This window comes from Lipotes vexillifer, unplaced genomic scaffold (genome assembly GCF_000442215.2).
Source record: "Lipotes vexillifer unplaced genomic scaffold, Lipotes_vexillifer_v1.1 scaffold393, whole genome shotgun sequence".
NCBI lineage: Eukaryota > Metazoa > Chordata > Mammalia > Artiodactyla > Lipotidae > Lipotes > Lipotes vexillifer.
Window position 1 is genome coordinate 3,228,886 of NW_006774564.1, and position 19,942 is coordinate 3,248,827.

General features: G+C 39.2%; 1 protein-coding gene across 3 annotated transcripts in view; it reads left to right on the plus strand.

The window, feature by feature from the left end:
• The window catches only part of SLC25A24 (solute carrier family 25 member 24), a 42,700-nt gene extending 23,227 nt beyond the window's left edge, over window positions 1–19,473 (plus strand). For 2 of the 3 annotated variants that reach the window (XM_007449343.1, XM_007449342.1), the window contains exons 6-10: window positions 1,883–2,035; window positions 8,172–8,279; window positions 9,766–9,933; window positions 17,514–17,664; window positions 18,937–19,121. In XM_007449343.1, the coding sequence (XP_007449405.1) occupies window positions 1,883–2,035; window positions 8,172–8,279; window positions 9,766–9,933; window positions 17,514–17,664; window positions 18,937–19,121 (765 nt within the window). Of the gene's footprint in view, window positions 1–1,882; window positions 2,036–8,171; window positions 8,280–9,765; window positions 9,934–17,513; window positions 17,665–18,936 lie in introns of all 3 variants that reach the window. The other variant, XM_007449341.1, reaches the window with a different exon arrangement.
• The last annotated feature ends 469 nt before the right edge of the window (window positions 19,474–19,942 follow it).

Below are 19,942 nucleotides of genomic sequence, written 5' to 3' on the forward strand. Positions count from 1 at the left end.
AAAAATTATTCTAAAGCTGAGGTTGGAAGGAAAGACCTGGGTTTATAAGCTGACTTTCCTATTTACTAGCAGTGTAGGCTTGGCCGGTCAGAGTGAAAAGAAAGAGGGAAAGGAAAGGATTAATATTTATTTGGTGCTCATTATGGTAACCCATTTAATCCTCTAGTAACCCAGCATGGGGGGATTTTATCCTCATATTATCTGTGGGGAACACAAGGCTCAGAGAGTTAAATAACTTTTCCTTTACAACAAATTAGACAAGGAATGGAGTATTTCTGGCTCTAAAGCTCATGGTTCTCACACTGCATGAAACCCCTGAGGCCTCATTTTCCTTCATTCTGGAATGGGAATAGGAATATCTAACAAGGGTAGTTGTAAGAATTAAATAATGTAAGGTATGTGAAAATGCCTGGTAGGCTGGAACACCCTGCTAGAATATACTAGCTGCTTAAAAATGGTTTTTAAAAGTTGTGTTGTTATACCTATGGTCAGCACTTTCTATATTTGCCATTAGATTTCTGTACAAAATGATTTCTGACAATATTTTAAACTAGCATCCATTGAGAATGTACCTACATCTCAAAATATGTTTAGGGGTAAAGATACTGCTTTAAAAAAAAAGGAGAGGGAATTGGCCTGTATGTTTTTCTTTAGGAACAATAGTAAATCGGCTTTGAGAGAGCTTGAATAAACATTCATCTTTTCCTTTGTCATATTTTATTGTGAAGTTTATTTAAAATAAAATGGATATATTTCGACTTTAGTTCCTGAAAGTTCAGGGGTTTCCCCAAACTACCTTCAGATTCATTAATTCACAGAACTCACTGGAAGCTTTTATACTCATGGTATGGTTTATTACACTGAAGGATATATATTAAAATCAGCCAAGGAAAGAAGAGCATAGGGCTTCCAGGGAAGTACCAAATGCAGAGTTTCTGTTGTTTTCTCCCCAGAGAGTCAGAATGTATTGTTTCCTGACATTGGCATGTGACAATATGCACAGAGTTGCACACCAACCAAGGAGGCTCACCTGAGTCTTTGGTGTCCAGAGTTTTTATTGTGACTAGATCACATACTGCCCTCATGGCTGACCTTTAGTCTTCAGCCTCTCCCTTCCTCCCTTCTTGGTTTATTTTTTTTAATAGTAGTCACTCATTTTGTGTAAGCAGAAACAATCAGAAGAATAGCTGACTTCTTTAATTACTTTTGGTTTATTAGATTTAATCAGTTTTATATAGAGGCAAGCATAAGGTCTAGTTTATTTAAACAACTATCACATCGGTAGTATGAGCCAGGTAATTCATCAGTATTCACTGGGTTAGGCAGTTGGTACATGAGATTTCGAGATAAGCTGTAGAAGTTACAATTTTTATTTTTGGTGTCAGGCTGTGTGTATTCTATTCTCTATGGCTCTGAAAAACATAACATCCAGATTGTTTTGAGTCCCATTTATATTTCAAGTCAGTATTACTTCTCAGGGGGAGGGATAATATATTACATTCAGTATATTTTTCTAATTTTTCTTATCCTGAACTTGCTCATGTTCCAAAGGGTGTTCCATAGCCTAATAAGTAATAAGTTGGTTCATTTTATCTTATGAATGTTGTTCATAATTTTACTTTTGATCATGCCTTCTCTGTTTGTTTTCCAACACTGAGGGTTACGATTTTTCTTAGTTTTAGATTCAGAGTCAGGCTTCTAAAATGATGGTTATAGTTCTTCCCATTATATATTTTCTCAGCCTTCTATAGTCTATTTTCAAATACATCTTCATGCAGTAATAGATAATACTGAAGAAAAGAGAGTGGATTGTATGGTTACTTTAGAAATAGTAATAATAACATCCCACCAGTATTTAATATCATTTTGCTTTTGTTTTTAGGTCCATGGTTCAAAATCAGAGAAAATGAACATATATGGCGGCTTTCGACAGATGGTGAAAGAGGGAGGTATCTGCTCACTTTGGAGAGGAAATGGTACAAATGTCATTAAAATTGCTCCTGAGACAGCTGTTAAGTTCTGGGCATATGAACAGGTAATAATTATCACCTGTGGAATTTGTTAACAAAGGGGAGTTAATAAACTGATTCAATAACAATTATCATACAATGCTTTTTAGATTATTATTTTAATACATGATAATTTTCCACATATACCCCATGAGGAATTTCTCTTATAGGAGATTAGACTAGATAACCTCAGAGATCCCTCATGACTCAATTCTGGGATTCTGAATTTCATATTACTTAAAAAGCCTTTTGTGTTCTTTTCTAAGTAGCTCTTAAAAGAAACGTAAGATTTTAGCTTATTCATTTTGAATTCAGAATAGAAGCTGCACACTCACATAAGTTTTTGTGAAAGTATCCCCATCCAGCATCTGGAAGGAAAACTTTTAAGTTGAAGTCCTTTGTGTAATTTGACATTGCTATAAAATTGAGTTGAATTTAGAGTGAAAGCTCCGTGAAGGCAGGGGCTTGGCTTCTTCTCCGTGCACTCCAGCATTTAGACAGAGCCTGGCGTGTGATAAGTGCTCAGTAAGTGTCGAATGAGTGAGTGAATGAGTAAATGAATGAATGCATTTACCTCTGAATCAACTTCTCTGTTGACTTAGATTGTTTAGGATGCTTAGATGTTAGGATGCTGCTTCAGCATAACTTGGTGTTAAGAGGAAATAGAGTAGTGGATTTTAGAGTTTGGCTTCTCTTTGTCATTAGCAGAATTGTCTAGTTAAGCATGCACAAAATTATTCTTTCCACTATTTCTTCCATCATTGTTAACTATAGACGATAAGAACCTTGAAATTGAATCCCACCTTATATTTTGTATTATTTCAAATAGATTTTTGATAATTTTGGAGAACATTTTGTTCTTGAGCAACAGAATACTCTTGAGAAGATTACAAAGTCTAGTGGTTTTTTTCTTGGCTTAAGAAATAGAGTAGCAAAGAAAACATTGAAGAAAATCTAGCCTCCATGACTTTAATTACAGCTTATCTTTGGGAAGTATATTTTCCTTCTGTGAATGTTTGAAGATACATATCACGACTAGTAAGGGCTAGCATTTTAGATACCTGTAGGTTATTCTGATCACATACTTGGATTTTATGATAGGAAAACCAGACCCTAAAATAAATAAGTATTCAAGTATAAAACCATTATTCCATATGCAGGAAGTCAGTATTTTTGAAAGTCTGTATTGTTGCAAGCAAATGTATTTATTATACTTTATGCTACTTAGCAGATTCTTACCTTGAACACTACCAACAGGCATCCAGCCAGGCTCCTTTCTCAGGCCTCTTCACAATATTTAATTACTGCATGCTAACTTTTCTTAGAGATCAAGAGAAAGCTCTCTGCACAGTGTGGTATAGTGTTCTTGTGGTCTCTGGGACCTATTATGCCTGTCCATTTTCTGCCCCCTGCTGAAGGTCCTTTCATCCCTCAGGGTTCTCTCAAGGCCAAAGCTCAGCTTCCTATGAGAAGCATTTCCTAAGCATCCCAACCAAAACTGGTGCCTCTCCTGCCTGGTTTCCTTAGAGTACTATTTTACAGAATATCCAATTTTCCATCGGATAATGGAAAACCCATTGTTTTTCCCAGTGAGTTGTAAGCTACCTTGGCATAAATGTTATGCCATATATATTCTCAAATTTCCCAGAGTACCTAACTAGCTCACTTCTGTATTCAGGTAGGTCTTGTTCATTGAATAACTAATAGTTTAGAAAATGAAGAAAAGAATATTTTCAGCCTGGTACGTAGCTCTCTTAAACACATCAACATGGGATAAAGCTGCGGTCCATTTGGGTCCTCATTGCCATAGCAGTTCAATTGTATCAGGAACAGGGTGGCAGTACGGTGTTGTGTTCTCATGGTTTCAGCTGCCATCTGCATTCTAACTGCTTTCCATTCTAACATTTTTCTCTTCATCTCTATACCTGCACATCCACCTGAGCACTGCATATCTGTGCATCTCTGCTTACATATCCCAAGGGTACTTTACAGTCATCCCTCCCCCACCCCCCACTCCAATGACACACGCACACACCATTCCTCTTCCTGTAGGTCATATGGTGGTGAACATCTTTCAAGACTTTGCTCGGGAGTTATTTCCTCCAGGACACCTTCCCTTTGTTTCCCTCTGTTAGTGCTCTCACACTGAATTCTGATGATCTCAGTACTTATCTCTCTTCTTAAGGAGACTGTGAGCTTCCTTAGGCAGGATCTGTTTTCAGGTGTGTGTTCCCAGCACCTTGCCCAGTGCCAGTAAATCCTCATTGAATGAGCTTGAGTCTTAAGTCCATTAAGATGAAGGGGAAGATGGGTATTTGAGCAGAAGCAGCAGCCTGTGGACAGAAATGTTGGCACAGGAGAGCATCACTCACTAAGGAAGCTGAAGGTGGTTCACTGGGCTTAAGTGTAGTGGAGTGTGTGTCCGGGAAGATGATGATGAAAGCAGGCTGGACAGATAGGCAGGAGCCAGATGTGATAGGAGTCTAGATTTTATCCTGAATGTGGTGAGGGGGTTATTGAAGCATCTTACGTAGGGAAGTGGAATAAGTATATTTACATTTAAGAAAGATCAATGTGGAAAAAGAGTGAAGAGGTATTGGAAGAGAGTGAGGCTGTAGTTGAGGCAGGGAGACTATTTAAGGAAATATTTCAGGAATTCAGGTAAGAAATGATGAGTACCAGTATGAGGAGACGGCTGTAGTGATTGAAGAAAAACTGAAATGAACTGAAAACTATTTTGGGAAATAGAAACAACAGAGCTCACTGAGTGAATGTAGAGGTGAGAAAGAGGAATCAAGGGTGATACTCTGGTTTCTAACTTGAGCAACTAAGTATGTAGAGAACACAATAAGAGGAACAAGAGCAACTGATTTTGAGGTAAAACGACAGGTTGCATTTTGGACATGCTGGGTTTGAGCTATTTCTGTGACACGTACAAGGAGATGTCCAGTAGGACAGGGAGGTTGTGATTGAGGTGAAGCCTTTGGAATGGAGCCCTCAGGAAGGCTTATAGAATGAGAACAGTTCTGGGGATATGCCCAGGGAGAAGTAGGAGAAACTTGTAGAGGAGACTGAGAAAGAGAAGCCAAAGAGACAGGAGGAAATCCAGAGAAAGTGACGGCCTAGAAGTCAGAGGAAGACGAGGGTTCCACGAAGGGTCAAATACTGCAGGGTACTAAATACAATAAACAGTTTAGCTTTCAGAATTTACCAGCTCCGAGATAGGAAAGCTTGGTATAAATGTTTCAGTGAGGTAATGAGATGAGAAACCAATTGAAATGAGCTAAAGTGAACAGGAGGTGAAGAAAACTGGACAGTAGACACCTTTGTCAGGAGCTTGACTTCAGTGCAGGGAAGGAGAAAAAAAGAGGGAGAGAGTGATAGGTTAGAAGCATGTTGGGTTTTGATACGTTTCATTTTCATGACATGCCTATGGCTGAAGGAAGCATGTCAATACAAAGAAGGAGGTTAAAAAATATAAGAGAGAGACTGACGCCCAGTGCAGCAGGTATTCAGAGGAAGTATGTGTGTGGACTAGGGAGTGGGGGCTGGAGGGGCTGGGGGAGAAATGGGTACTAACCAGTCTGCTGGCAGGATTAACCTTTGACTGTGTGGAGGACTCTTCTCATGTCAGCTCGGGAAGAAAAAGATATAAGTGGATGCGGGTGATTTTGTGGGAAGTGGGCAGGAATACCAAGATACCCTTGCCTGGTGGCCTCTCTGTTCTTCCTTGAGTTCCCAAGAAAGGACTTTTTTTTTGAGAATGAGGGAGGAAGCGGTATTGGAAGCTGGAGGAGAATGGAGAAGGTTGAAATAGGTATTCTAACAAATGGAGAGAGAGTTGAGATAGATTGGATGGATGGATAGAAAGAAAAAGACACAAAGAAAATTGATAGGAAGGGAGGGAGGAAGGAAGGAAGAGAAGGAAAGAAAAGAAAAAAGAAAAGAAAAGAAGGAAGAAAGAAAGAGAGAAAGAAAGAAAGGAAGGAAGAAAATTGAAATCCTGAAAGGGGTTTTAGGCTGGCTTTGAGAGCACAGCTAAGTCATCTTTGAGAAAGTCAAATTCTGTGGCCTTGAGCAAGCCACTTAAAGTCTCTGTGACTGTTACCTCCTTTCTGGGGTAGGAATTAAGCTTGGTGACATAGTGTTAAGCACCTGTCCCTTTCCCTCACCCTGTACAGGCTCTCTGTCCTCAACTCTTACCTTTGTGCATTGTATGTTCTGGGGTGCAGGAGCCCCAAACCCCTACACTTTAAATATTTATTCACCAATCACTAAAGAATACTTTTGATAGGTGCTTTTGGGATGGGGGTACACTATGTAAACGATATCTCTGAGGTTCCTGTTCATATGCAGGAAGGTTTTCAATAAATTATATTTAATGATTGTGATAATCTGACATGCAGGAAAATTAATAGGGAGTTTTGGTTAACATTCTGGTGCAGTTCAGGAAATAGAGCCTGTGGAAACATTGATCTTTGGGGGTAAGCAGATAACTGCTATTTGGGGAACTTTGTGAAATTATAATATATTTAATTCTTATCATGAGCAGAGAAACACAGTTTTACTAGGAGAAAGTATTCCTGTGTTTTTGCATTGGGCTCTTTGGATCCCAAGGAACAGAGACTGGCTGGCTCAGGGAAGCAGGCTGGAGGTGGGGGTCACTGTGGAGGTGCCTGCGGCATTAAGGGGAGGAGCCTCAGGAAGTGCAGAAAGTGGAACCTCACTGACCTGTCCCTTCTCCATGTGTCTGCTTCTCTATTGCTTTATCCATTTTCTCCCTCAGGTGTCAGTGCCTAATTATACCTGTAGACCCACCTCACATTTCTAGGAGAAGGAATCTGGTTTGCCTGGCTTATAACCACAGTCTGTGTTCGGACTGAGATTTTCTCTCCAAGTTGTAGAAAGACAATATTGAATATGTTAGTAATAACAACAACAACAACAACAATAACATTTACTGAACATTTGCCATTTGCCCAGCACTGTGCTGTGTTATGTGTATTATCTTATCAAATTCTTTCAACAACCCCGTGAAACTGGGGTTATCACAGATGAGGAAACTAACTGCATGTGGACATGTTCATAAACTTGCTCAGGGCCACATAGACCTAGGGTTCAAGCCCAGGTCTGCCTGACTGTGGAGCCCATGATGTTAAAATCCTGTCCTATCGGTATTTCGGCTGCATTTGTGCCAGATTTCCCCCTTTGGCCAGATCAGCCATGTCGGTTGCTTTAGTACTGGTGGGCCAGGCAGGCTCTGGGGTCTACATGTTAGTATGGTTAAATGTATTACCTACAAAAACTGTTTTTCTAAGTTGTTTTGTTAATATTTATCATTTATTTATTAGTTTTACTTATACTGGTGAATATAAACTCATCTTAAAAAAAGGAAAACTATGGGGAAAATATCTAAAAACTGTGAACACTTTATTAACCTGTGCATCTGAGGAAGAATGTTGTGATGAATCTGTTTTAGCAGAGGAGCTTCCGGGTCCCCTCTGTGGACCATCTGTGTTTTGCGGAATTCTAACTTGAAAATCACTGTCCAGAAAACAATGTATTAGCATTCAAACCTTACTTTTCTGTTAGATATTGTTAATGCAGTGCATTAACAATTAATAATTAATGTGCATTTTGAGAAACATCATATTGTCAATTGATTTCTAGGAGCTGATTTGTATTTTTGTATTGTCTTAGCTTGGCCTGCCATAACAAAATACCATACGCTGGATTGTTTAAACAACAGAAGTTTATTTCTCACAGTTCTAGAGCTGGAGAGTCTGTCATCACGGTGCTGACCAATTCAGTTTCCAGTGAGGGCTCTCTCCCTGGCTTGCAGATGGCCACCCTCTCACTGTGTGCTCACATGGCCTTTCCTTGGTGCATACGTGTTGGGGGGAGAGAGAGAGAGGGGTGAGGGGTAGGGAAGGAAGGAGGGAGAGAGTGAGCATGTGTGTAAAAGAAAGAGAGAAAGAGAGAGAGGCCCCACCTCATGATCAAACCATAATTACCTCCCAAAGGCCCCAGCTCCAAATACTATCACATTGGAGGTTACAGTTTCAACATATGAATTTGTGTGGGGGGAGGGAGAAGGAGGGGGAAGAACGCAATTCATTCTGTAGCAGGTATTAATGTGCATTTAAAACTTTATTTACACAGTACAAGAAGTTGCTTACTGAGGAAGGACAAAAAGTAGGAACCTTTGAGAGATTCGTTTCTGGTTCCATGGCTGGAGCAACTGCACAGACACTTATTTATCCTATGGAGGTAAGTACCATTGTGAAGTCTGATTGCATTAACGGTGTTTGTATTATTATCTATTACTGTGTAACAAGTTATCCCAAGATTAACAGTTTAAAACAACAAGTATATATAATCTCACAGTTTCTGTGGATCAGGAATCTGGGTGTAGCTTAGCTGGGTTCCTCTGGCTCAGGGTTTCTCACAGCCTATAGCAGGGTGTCAGCCAGGGCTGCAGTCACTGCAAGTTTCAACTGGGGATGGATCTGTTGTCAAGCTTATTCACGTGTTTGTTGCCAGGTTTCCCTGGCTGTTGGTTGAAGATATCAGTTCCTTATTGCAGGGTCCTCTCCATAGGATGCTTGAGTATCCTCACAACATGGTAGCTGGTTTTTCCAAATCAGTTATCAAAGAGAGCACCCAAGATAGAAGCTGCAATCTTCGGTCACATCTGGTCTATTCTGTTGGTCACAAAGACCGCCCCTGGTAGAGTGTGGAAGGGGACTGCACATGGTGCGAATACCAGGAGGCAGGGATAGTTGGGGGCCATCTTCGAGGCTGGCTCCCATAGTGTTGATAAGAATTATAGCACCCATTCCTCTCCAAAGAGTTTCTGTACCATAAAATTAGTAATGGAACCTTAGAATTTGATTAGATGGTGGTAATCCTAACTGGACATCCTTTTATTAGAGCATAGGTTAGCAAACCATGGACCTGTGGACTGTTTTGTACAACACTTGAGCTAAGGATGGTTTTCATATTTTTACCTTTTTAAGGTGGTTTAAAAACAACAACAACAAAAAAGCAATACCAAAGAATATGCAACAGGGACCTGGTATTTCAGTCCTGCAAAGACGAAAATATTTACTTTATAGAAAAAGTTTGCCAACTCCTGCTTTAGAGCAAGAATAATATTGTAGATGTGGATATCTTTATTGATATGACAAAGCGTTTTTCAGTAACTGATAAGCTTAAGAAATACTGTTAGTTTTCACCTTTGTGGTATGCATATTAATAGAGCTTTCCTTGCAGGCATCTTAATATGATTGTTCATATTACTCCACACATCCCTCAAAAAATATCCTAATTCAATACCTAGGCTTCCTCTTATATCCCCCATCTCAGTTAATAGCATCACCTTCCCTCTTCTCTGCTGGCCCCATCCCAAGTTCCAAGCTAGAAACCCTGGGATCATCCTTTACACTACCATTTCCCCCTCCCTCCATATCTAATACATCACAGTTTTGTTAAGATGTCAATAGATTATCTTCTCTCTATTTCCTCTGCCACTGCCCTAATTCAGATCATCTTTACAGCAAAAGGGATCTTCTTGGCTCTGGTCTTAGACCCTTAAGAGAGATAATATGTGAGAGAGAACACATCAACAAAATGGACAGTCATTTGAGTGACAATATATGCTAGATATTTGTTCTTTGTAAAGTTACTTCTTTTGAATTCTGTAATGATAGCGTTGATGTGAATAATAATATTCATTATATTCTTTCATAACCAGGTTCTGAAAACCAGGCTGGCTGTAGGCAAAACTGGACAATACTCTGGGATGTTTGATTGTGCCAAGAAGATTTTGAAACACGAAGGCATGGGAGCTTTTTACAAAGGTTACATTCCTAATTTATTAGGCATCATACCTTATGCAGGAATAGATCTTGCTGTGTATGAGGTGAGTTTGTAGCAATCTTTTGAATCTGAAAATGTAATTAAATAGTTCTCATTGTTAGAATTTGACTTTATATAGAGAGGTACATATGTACCAGGAAACAGTTTGTGACCAAAAGTAGATTCAAGAGTGTGTTCTTTTATCTTTCTTTTCAAGTTCCTTGAATATGAGACCCCATATGCCTGTGGTCACTTTTGTATTAGATTTGCCTGTTAATTATTTTTATTCATGAAGAGAATACTCTCACATTCAGATATAGTTGTTCACTTCTCTAGCACCGTATACACAAATAAAATCAAAATAGATTAAAGACCTAAATGTATGACTGGATACTATAAAACTCCTAGAGGAAAACATAGGCAGAACATTCTTTGACATAAATCACGGCAATATTTTTTTGGACCCATTTCCGAGAGTAATGGAAATAAAAACAAAAATAAACAAGTGGGACCTAATTAAACTTAAAATCTTTTGCACAACAAAGGAAACCATAAACAAAACAGACAACCTGCGGACTGGGATAAAATATTTGCAAACGATGCTGCCAACAAGGGATTAATTTCCAAAATACACAAATAGCTTAATATCAAAAGAACAGCCCAATCAAAAAATGGGTAGAAGTCCTAAATAGACATTTCTCCAAAGAAGACATACAGATGGCCAACAGGCACATGAAAAGATGCTCGATATCGCTAACTACTAGAGAAATGCACATCAAAATTATAATGAGGTATCACCTCACACCAGTCAGAATGGCCATCATTAAAAAGTCTACAAATAATAAATGCTGTGGAGAAAAGGAATAATAATGCTGTGGAGAAAAGGGAACCCTTCTGCACTGTTGGTGGGAATGTAAATTGGCACAGCCACTATGGAGAAGAGTAGTGAGGTTCCTTGCCAAATTAAAATAGAACTGCCATACGATCCAGAAATCCCACTCCTGGGCGTATATCTGGAGCAAACTCTAATATGAAAAGATACGTGCACCCCGGTGTTCATAGCAGCACTTTTTGCAATACCTGAGACATGAAAGTTAAGCTCTGGGTCCATCAACAGATGAATGGATAAAGAAGATGTATTTATACACAATGGAATATTACTCAGCCATAAAAAAGAATGAAATAATGCTATTTGCAGCAACATGGATAGAACTAGAGATTATCATATTATGTGAAAGACAGAAAGACAAATATCATATGATATCACTTATATGTGGAACCTAAAAAAATGATATAAATGAACTTATTTACAAAACAGAAATAGACTCACAGACATAGAAAACCAACTTACAGTTGCCAGAGGGGATAGTGGGAGTGGGAGGGATAAATTAGGAGTTTGGGGTTAACATATACATACCACTATGTATAAAATAGTTAACAACAAGGACCTACTGTATAGCACAGGGAACTATATTCAATGTCTTGTAATAACCTATAATGGAAAAGAATCTGAAAACAAGAGTATAAATGAATCACTTTGCTGTATACCTGAAGCTAATAAAACATTGTAAATTAATTGTACTTCAATTTAAAAAAAAAGGTTATTACAGATACAGTTGTTCAGTTTAGCAGATGATATTAGGGATTTTTTTGAGGAGAGAGAAATAAGCAAAAATAGCACATTTTCTTTGGTTTGTTAAAATTTAACATTGATAAAACCAAGAGACTGATGTGGGTAGTACAGATTCATTCCTTGTACTTGTCAACCTGAAGAAACCTAGGAGGCAATAATCAAACACAACGCATTTATTTGGGATCAAAGAATTGCAATTCGGTACACACAGATTTGGGTATCAATCTGAACAGTGTCTGCTAGGGAGTAAAAGTTAGGGGTTTTCTGGAGGTTTTTTTTGTTTGTTTGTTTTGTTTTGTTTTTTTTGTGGTACGCGGGCCTCTCACTGTTGTGGCCTCTCCCGTTGCGGAGCACAGACTCCGGACGCGCAGGCTCAGCGGCCATGGCTCCCGGGCCCAGCCGCTCTGCGGCATGTGGGATCATCCCGGACCAGGGCACGAACCCGTGTCCCCTGCATCGGCAGGCGGACTCTCAACCACTGCGCCACCAGGGAAGCCCAAGTCAGGGGTTTTTAATGGCAAAGAAGGGAGGTTTGCATTACAAAGAATTTTAGTTGGAGCTGAAGGCAGAACCTAGTTGGCTAAACATGATTGATTGCTAAGGCTATCATTAGAGGGAGGTAAGAGTTCGTTACTGTGACAAGTTGCAGGTGTTCTAGCAGAGTTCTTGGGCTGTCTGTGGTGTGGCCCAGTTCATATGTTTATGGTTCCGCCTGGTGAGACAGGCATAAGGTCCACCTCTTGAGTGGCCTTCCAGCTTCATTTTAAAACCCCTTGACATAAGTGACTCCATCTTATGTTACATATCCCCCTTTTGATCAAGATCATTCTCTAAAAGCATTGCCAATCAACTTACAGATTTGCTTTGTCTCACATTGCTGGGATGGACCTGTCCCAGAAAGTCATGTCCCATGTTGGGGGGAATTTTTAATTTCCAGTGGTTATTTCAAGGAGTCAGTGTCATAGGGTTAGACCATTGGGCAACAGGGAGGCACAGGAAATGACTCCTAGGAGATTTGGTGGCTTGTACGGCAGTTGTCCTCGTGGCCTGATTAGCCCAGTTATTTCTTTTGGTTTCATCTGAATTTAATTTTGGATGCCCAGGTACCCTCATGATGGCTAGGACAGATGGAAGTTGGATCGATTCCAACAATTTATTGACCCAATTTTCATTCTTAATCTGGCTTCCCCCTGAGGTTAAGAATCCTCTTGTTTTCTAAAGCATGCCAAAGTCGTCAGCTACCCTAGAGGCAAAGCGACAATCTGTATAGGTATTCACAGTTCTACCTTCTGCTAGGGTGCAATCTCTAGTTAAACCATGGAGTTCTGCCTGCTGGGCTGAAGTAGCCGTCAGCAGTGGAGCTGCCTCAGTTACTTCAAAGGAGCAGATGATTGCATACTCAGTACAATATTTTCCTTTGCCATTTTTCAAACAAGAACCATCAGTAAGCCATGAAATCTCAATGTTAGCAACAGGGATTTCTTGTAAGTCAGCTCTAAGGGTTAATAACCGATCAGTCAGGGGCAGACAGTCGTGAGGAGTTTTGTCACTAAGTAAGGGGAGAAGCGTTGCAGGGTTGAAGTTGTCGTCGCGGGAAAGGGTTGTGTGAGAAGTCAATAATGATATTTCATGCAGGGTAAGACAGCTTTTGCAGGAAGGTGTTGAGTGTGATGAGAATTGTGCAAGCCTCCTACCGCTTGGGGGAACATAGATGGTGAGTGGAGAGCCCGTAACTATTTCCTCAGTTGATGCTGTAAGGGCTGTTGCTGCTGAAATAGCTCTCATGCTGGAGGAAGGCCTCTGGCTACAGGTCTGATTGTTGAGTGTAATATCCAAGGGGTTGGTGTTGACCTCTGTGCCTTTGAGTAAGCGCTCCTAAGCCATTTCTCTTCTTTCGAACATGAAGTGGAAAAGGGGAAGCTAATAATTAGTATGTCCTAAAGCAGGGGACTGCAAAGTCCACTTTTCAGGTTCTGGAGCCCTAAAGGCGTTTTCTTCCCACTCTAAAGGATCTGGTCTTTAAGCTTTGAGAGGCTGGGCAACTAAAAAATTAAGTATCCAGTTTCTGTTGTATCCAGTCAGCCCGAAATATCTTTAAAGTTGTCTTTTGGTCTGTGGCTATGGGAAATTTAAGACACTTTGAATCCTATTAGGGTCTTAAAGGAGTCCTTAATCCGAGATCAAGGGTCCTAGGTATTTGACCTGTGTTTGAACAAGTTGTAATTTCTCTTTAGAGACCTTTATGACCTTTAGTTGCTAACAGCTTGGGGAGATGGATGCTATCTTGCTCACTTGCCCCGTGGGAAGAGGAGCAAAGAAAGTCATCAACCTATTGAAAAGGATGGACACTTACAGAAAAATGACACCTGCTAAATCTGCTTTTAGGATCTGTAAAAAGTAGGAAGGACTTTTAGTCTAGACTTGTGGCATGACACAGTCCAGGTGTATTGTCCTTCCCACATGAAAGCAAATAAAATTTGACTTTCAGAATCCACAGAGATGCTGAAAAAGGTGGTACAGAGGTCAGTTATAGTGAAAAATTTATTCTCTGTAGGTATTGCCATTAAAAGGGTATGAGGGTTAAGGGCAACTGGATGATGATTGATGGCAATGTTATTAATAGCCCTCAAATCTTGGACAAATCTCCATCCTCCTCTGTGGGGTTTCTTAATGAGGAGAATGGGTGTATTACAGAGACTAGTGTAGGGGACTATGAGGTGTTGTGTTTTTATTCCTCTGTGATTGGTTTAATTCCTGCTAAGATCTCAAGATTTAAAGAATATTGTTTAATGTTAGGAAGAGGCTGACCGCGGCCAATTTGAATTTTAATTGAGGGAGCCAAATGAACCTGCCCAACGTGGGTTGTGGATTTTGCTGAGTCTCTCAGGGACTTTTTTGAGTTTTAAGTTTATGTTACCTTCCAAGCTTGCCTTAAGGGCAAAAACTGCTGATAGGGTTGAGGAGCTTGGAATGCCATCAGTTGTTGAGGGGTTGAGATAATTTCAAGGATACTTTCCCCTCTTGGGAAAAAGGGATACAAGTATTGATCTCTCTTCGTCTCTGCTTTCAGTTCCTTTGGGTATATACCTATCAGTATACAAAATTGCTGGGTCATATGGTAATTCTGTGTTGAGCTTTTTGAGGAACAAACTGTTTTCTTTAGAAGCTGCACCATTTTTCATTCCCACTAACAGTGCGTTTTCATGCATCCTTGTTAATATTTGTTAATTTCTGGTTTTTTGGGGGTTTTTTTTTGTGCTACGTGGGCCTCTCACTGTTGTGGCCTCTCCCATTGCAGAGCAACAGGCTCCGGACGCACAGGCTCAACGGCCGTGGCTTACGGGCCTAGCCGCTCCACGGCATGTGGGATCTTCCCGGACTGGGGCATGAACCCGTGTCCCCTGCATTGGCAGGCGGACTCTCAACCACTGCGCCACCAGGGAAGCCCGGGTTTTTGTTTTTTGATAGTGCCCATCCTAACAGGTGTGAGACAATATCTCATTGTGCTTTTGACTTGCATTTCTGATGATAAGTGATGTTGAGCATCTTTTCATATGCTTGTTGTCCATTTATTTATCTTCTTTGGAGAAATGTCTATTCAAGTCCTTTGCCCATTTTTTAATTATGTTATTTTTTATTGTTGTTGTTTAATTGTAGGAGTTATTTATATATTTTGGATATTAAATCCTTATCAGATATATGGTTTACAAGTATATTCTCCCATTCCATAGGTTACCTTTTCACTCTATTGGTTGTTTTCTTTGCTTCACAGAAGTTTTTAAGGTGATGAAATCCATTTGTCTATTTTTGCTTTTTTGCCTGTGCTTTTGGGATCATATCCAAGAAATTGTTGCCAAAGCCAAGGTCCTAAAGCTTTTATCCTGTGTTTTCTCCTAGGAATTTTATAGTATTAGGTCTTATGTTTCATCCCTGGATTTATTTTGAGTTAGTTTTTTGTATATGTTGTAAGATAAGGATCCAACTTTATTCTTTTGCATGTGGGTATCCAGTTTTCCCAGCAACACTTTTTTTTTTTTTTTTTTCTTTTAAATTTTTGGCCCCACTGCACAGCATGTGGGATCTTAGTTCCCCGACCAGGGATCGAACCCGTGCCCCCTGCAGTGGAAGCACGGAGTCTTAACCACTGGACTGCCAGGGAAGTCCCCCCAGCACCATTTGTTGAAGAGACTGTCCTTTGTCCAGTGTGGGATCTTGACACCTTTGCTGAAGATCATGCGCCCATGTATTCAAGAATTTATTTCTGAGCTGTCTATTTTGTTCCATTATTCTATGTATCTGTCTTTATGCTAGCACCACATTATCTTGATTGCTGTTGCTTTGTAATAAACATTGAAATCAGGAAGTGTGAGGTCTCCAACTTTGTTCTTTTTCAAGGTTATTTTGGTTAGGTGGGGTCCCTTAAGATTCTATTTGAATTTTTTTTCTATTTCTTCAGACAATGTCATTGAAATTTGAATAGGGATTACATTGAATATGCAGTTTGCTTTGGGTAGTGTATTAGTATGTTTGGGCTACCATAACAAAATACCAGAGACTGGGAGGGTTAAACAAAAGAAATTTACTTTTTCACAGTTCTGGAGGCTAGAAGTCCAAGATCAGGGTTCTGGCTGATTTGGTTTGTGGTGAGGCTCTCTTACTGGCTTGCAGACAGCTGCCTTCTTGCTATGTTCCCAGAGGGAGAGGGAGAGAGAGTTGAGTGAATGAATTCTCTGGTATTTCTTCTTATAAAGGCACTAATCCTATTGGATCAGGACCCCACTGTTATGACCTTGATGTTGCCAGAGAACCTTCATAAGGTGATAGAATTTTGAGAATATCTATAAATTGAGGGGTACAAAGCCAATAAAGAGGGGGAGACAAAAATAAATAAGTAAAAAAGTATATATAGTGAGATCTGAGAGGCAAGGAATGATAATGGATCATAGGATGTAGAAGAAAATGATTATGGGACACACAGAGAGGACTTACAAGATCATGTATATTTTATAGGATTTTAAATTAATTGTTTTAAAAGTGCATTTTCCTACCTCCACCCCCCCCCCCAATTCTGGTGTTAATAGGGTAAATAGTTGCTTAGTTTCTAGTGAATCACTTCTCTTTTCTCATTTTTCCCCCCCCCCCCCCCCCCCAATTCTGGTGTTAATAGTGTAAATAGTTGCTTAGTTTCTAGTGAATCACTTCTCTTTTCTCATTTTTGTAGTTCAGACATGGTTGTCGTTAGCCTTACTGACTTTATTTCTTGTCATATTACAGTACTAAATGGACCTTAAATAAGACACTTAAATATAATCTTTGTTTTCAAATTTATAGAGATATTCTTGTTATATAATTGTAAGGTCCAAGTATGCAGTTAAATTTTATCTTAAAATATTTAAACTAGTATATAATTTCCCCCACATATTAGCATATATTTTAATACTTCAGATATTTTTTATTTGAAAAGTAGATGATACATTTCTCTCAATTAATTGCCTTCTAATGGAAATACAAAGACCTAGGATAATAGGGAAGAAGCATGGCCTGAGGATCCATATACTTGATTCAGCACCCTTGTTTAGAAAACCCCACTGAGACTAATTTTCCTCATTTCTAAAATCAGAAGAATAGCTCCCCCTCAGAGCTTTTGTAGAAGGACTGAATGAAATAACATATGTGTAAAGTACAAAATTAGATGCAGTTTGTAGTATTATATTATTTTCATTGATAAGCACCGTAGGAAATGTTGTTTAGATCCTAGTCTGGTGTGCTGTTGATCTTTACATTTAGTTAGAAGATGAGCACCCAGTCACACCTCTCATGTTTTGAATCCCCTGTGGCTTCCCCACCTCTCTACAGAGCTGCTGCTTCCTACAGTGGCTGTGCCACCCAATCTTGCAGAAATGTGTCCTGTCTCATAAGCATGAGAGTAGCTGTGAGAACATTCACGTTGAGTGAAAGCAGTTGTAAAGTTAGTTGTTTATTATTTTTCTTCTTTTCTGTTTCTCTGGCAGCTCTTGAAGTCCCATTGGCTAGATAATTTTGCCAAAGACTCTGTAAACCCTGGAGTCATGGTGCTGCTGGGATGTGGTGCCTTATCCAGCACCTGTGGTCAGCTGGCCAGCTACCCCTTGGCTTTGGTGAGAACACGCATGCAGGCTCAAGGTGAGTTTTGGATAAAAGGATGACACTGATAAAGTAGTGCATCAGTAACATGCTTTTGGAACTCCAGGTTCCACTGAGACAGCAGAGTGTGGTTTTAAGATAGTATTTCTCAACCTTTTTTGCATTATTGCCTCCTTAAGGAAGCTTTTTAGAAATTCTTTTCCGAATCAGTTCCTCTTCATGAAATTTTAATACCATGGATACTCTGTGCATATATTGTATGTATATCTGTGGTTTAGCACAGAGTAAGGTTTTCATGCTGCCGTTGAGAGTGCATGTTTTAAGAGTACAGTTGGCCCTTCATATTCGTGGGCTCTGCATCCATGGATTCAACCAATTGTCGATCGAAAATATTCAGGAAAAAGACTCCCAAACTCCAGAAAGTTCCAAAAAGTAAAACTTGCATTTACCATGCAGTCCACTCTTTACATTTGTATTTACAGATCATCTACATTGGAAGTACTGGTTAATTAATGATTGACTGCTTGGTTGGGAGAGGGAGGTTGGTACTTGGAAGAGAGATTGGGGATAGAGGCATCTTGATGCTCAGGGAGTACTGTTTAAAGAAATGGTAGTGGGTGAGATTGGCCAGGGATAAAGCAGAAAGTGAAAGAAAGGCACAGAATGAATACTACTTTAGCATAGCAATAAAAGCCAGCAAATCATAAGAAAGGAGAATACTGAATCAGACGGCAGGAGAGCCAGGAGGGCGCTGTGTAATCAAAGTCGAGGAGACAGTGTCACAGTGGGGAGGAATCACAGTTCAGAAGTTGTAGGTCCCATAATAACAAACAACTCTAGCCACCGTTTACTGAGAATTTGACAGATGCCAACTGCTTTACATATGTTGCTACTGATTCTTTCAGTGCTGTGCAGTTTTCATTCCATTTACAAAAGAGAAAGACCATCAGCTTTCAGCTCTCCCACTTGGCTAGCTAAGTGTGTTAGGACAAGTTTCTCTATCTTTCTAAACCTCCGATTCCTTACTTATTAAATGGGTATAATAACACTTACCTTAGAGGATTGGTATATAAAGTAATTAACTCAATATCTAGCACAGAGTAATCACTCATATTTGTTATAATCAGGGCATTCACTGTTAGGTGCCATACAGGGAGAATTATATAAAGGGGCACTTTCTTGGGCCCCTTGGAATAAATTTTATCCTTTTATTCTGTTCGTTCTAGAAAATCATTCTGAATCATAATTGCATAGTCATAATAAAACATGCATGAATATTAAATTAGCCTGGTTTCTTTTTTAATTTTCTAGCCATGGTAGAAGGAACCCCACAGCTGAACATGATTGGGCTCTTTCGACGAATAATTTCTAAAGAAGGAATACCAGGACTTTACAGAGGCATCACCCCAAACTTTATGAAGGTGCTTCCTGCTGTAGGCATCAGTTATGTGGTTTATGAAAATATGAGACAAACTTTAGGAGTAACTCAGAAGTGACATGCTGAATTTTTTGCTTTAACATAATTATTGAAACTTTCAACCATCTCCAGAGTGACCTTTTCTCCTAGAACTGCAACAAGTCCATGGCAAAAAGAAGCTGTATTTTTTTTTCACAAAAGGGAAGAGCATATCAATGGTAACTTCAAACATTTGGACTCAATTTTATACATTCAGAAATGCTAAAAATCATTGTTTTGATAAGCTCATACAGTTTTGAAAAGGCAATAAAATTATATTTTTTCTTATTAGTCCCTCCTGCAAATCTCTGCCTGGAATCCTAAATCTGAAAAAATGTACTTGCTTGAACTAAATTTGCTTTGTGTGAATTATAAATCTTTGATCTTTATTTTGGTTGGTTCAAGTTTATGCCAGTTTCTTTATACTTAAATATCTTTTTCTTAAAAACAAAATGATTGGAAAACCTAGAAACTTAAATTGTTTATATATTTGGAATGTCTTTATAAACTTCTTAAAATTTCTTTGTAGGACCATTCATGGAGAATCATTGCATGAAAACATAATCTTACAGCAGCCAAATAGGTATAAGGTCTATAATCTTTTTTTAAGCTGAATAAGAATGAACATAAGCGGCAGAACTTCAAGGCATGTGAATACCCTAGTCCACTCAATTGATTTTTGTGTAAGGAAGAGTGATAAAATAATATTTATTTCAGTGAGCACTTCTCCATTTTTCTTGTACTGTTATTTGGTTCCCAGGATGACACACTGATTGTCAGTATATTACTGTTAAATTATCAACACAAGGCAACTTATTTGAAAAATTCTGTTTATTGTCATTGCTTTGAAAAGCACCAGGA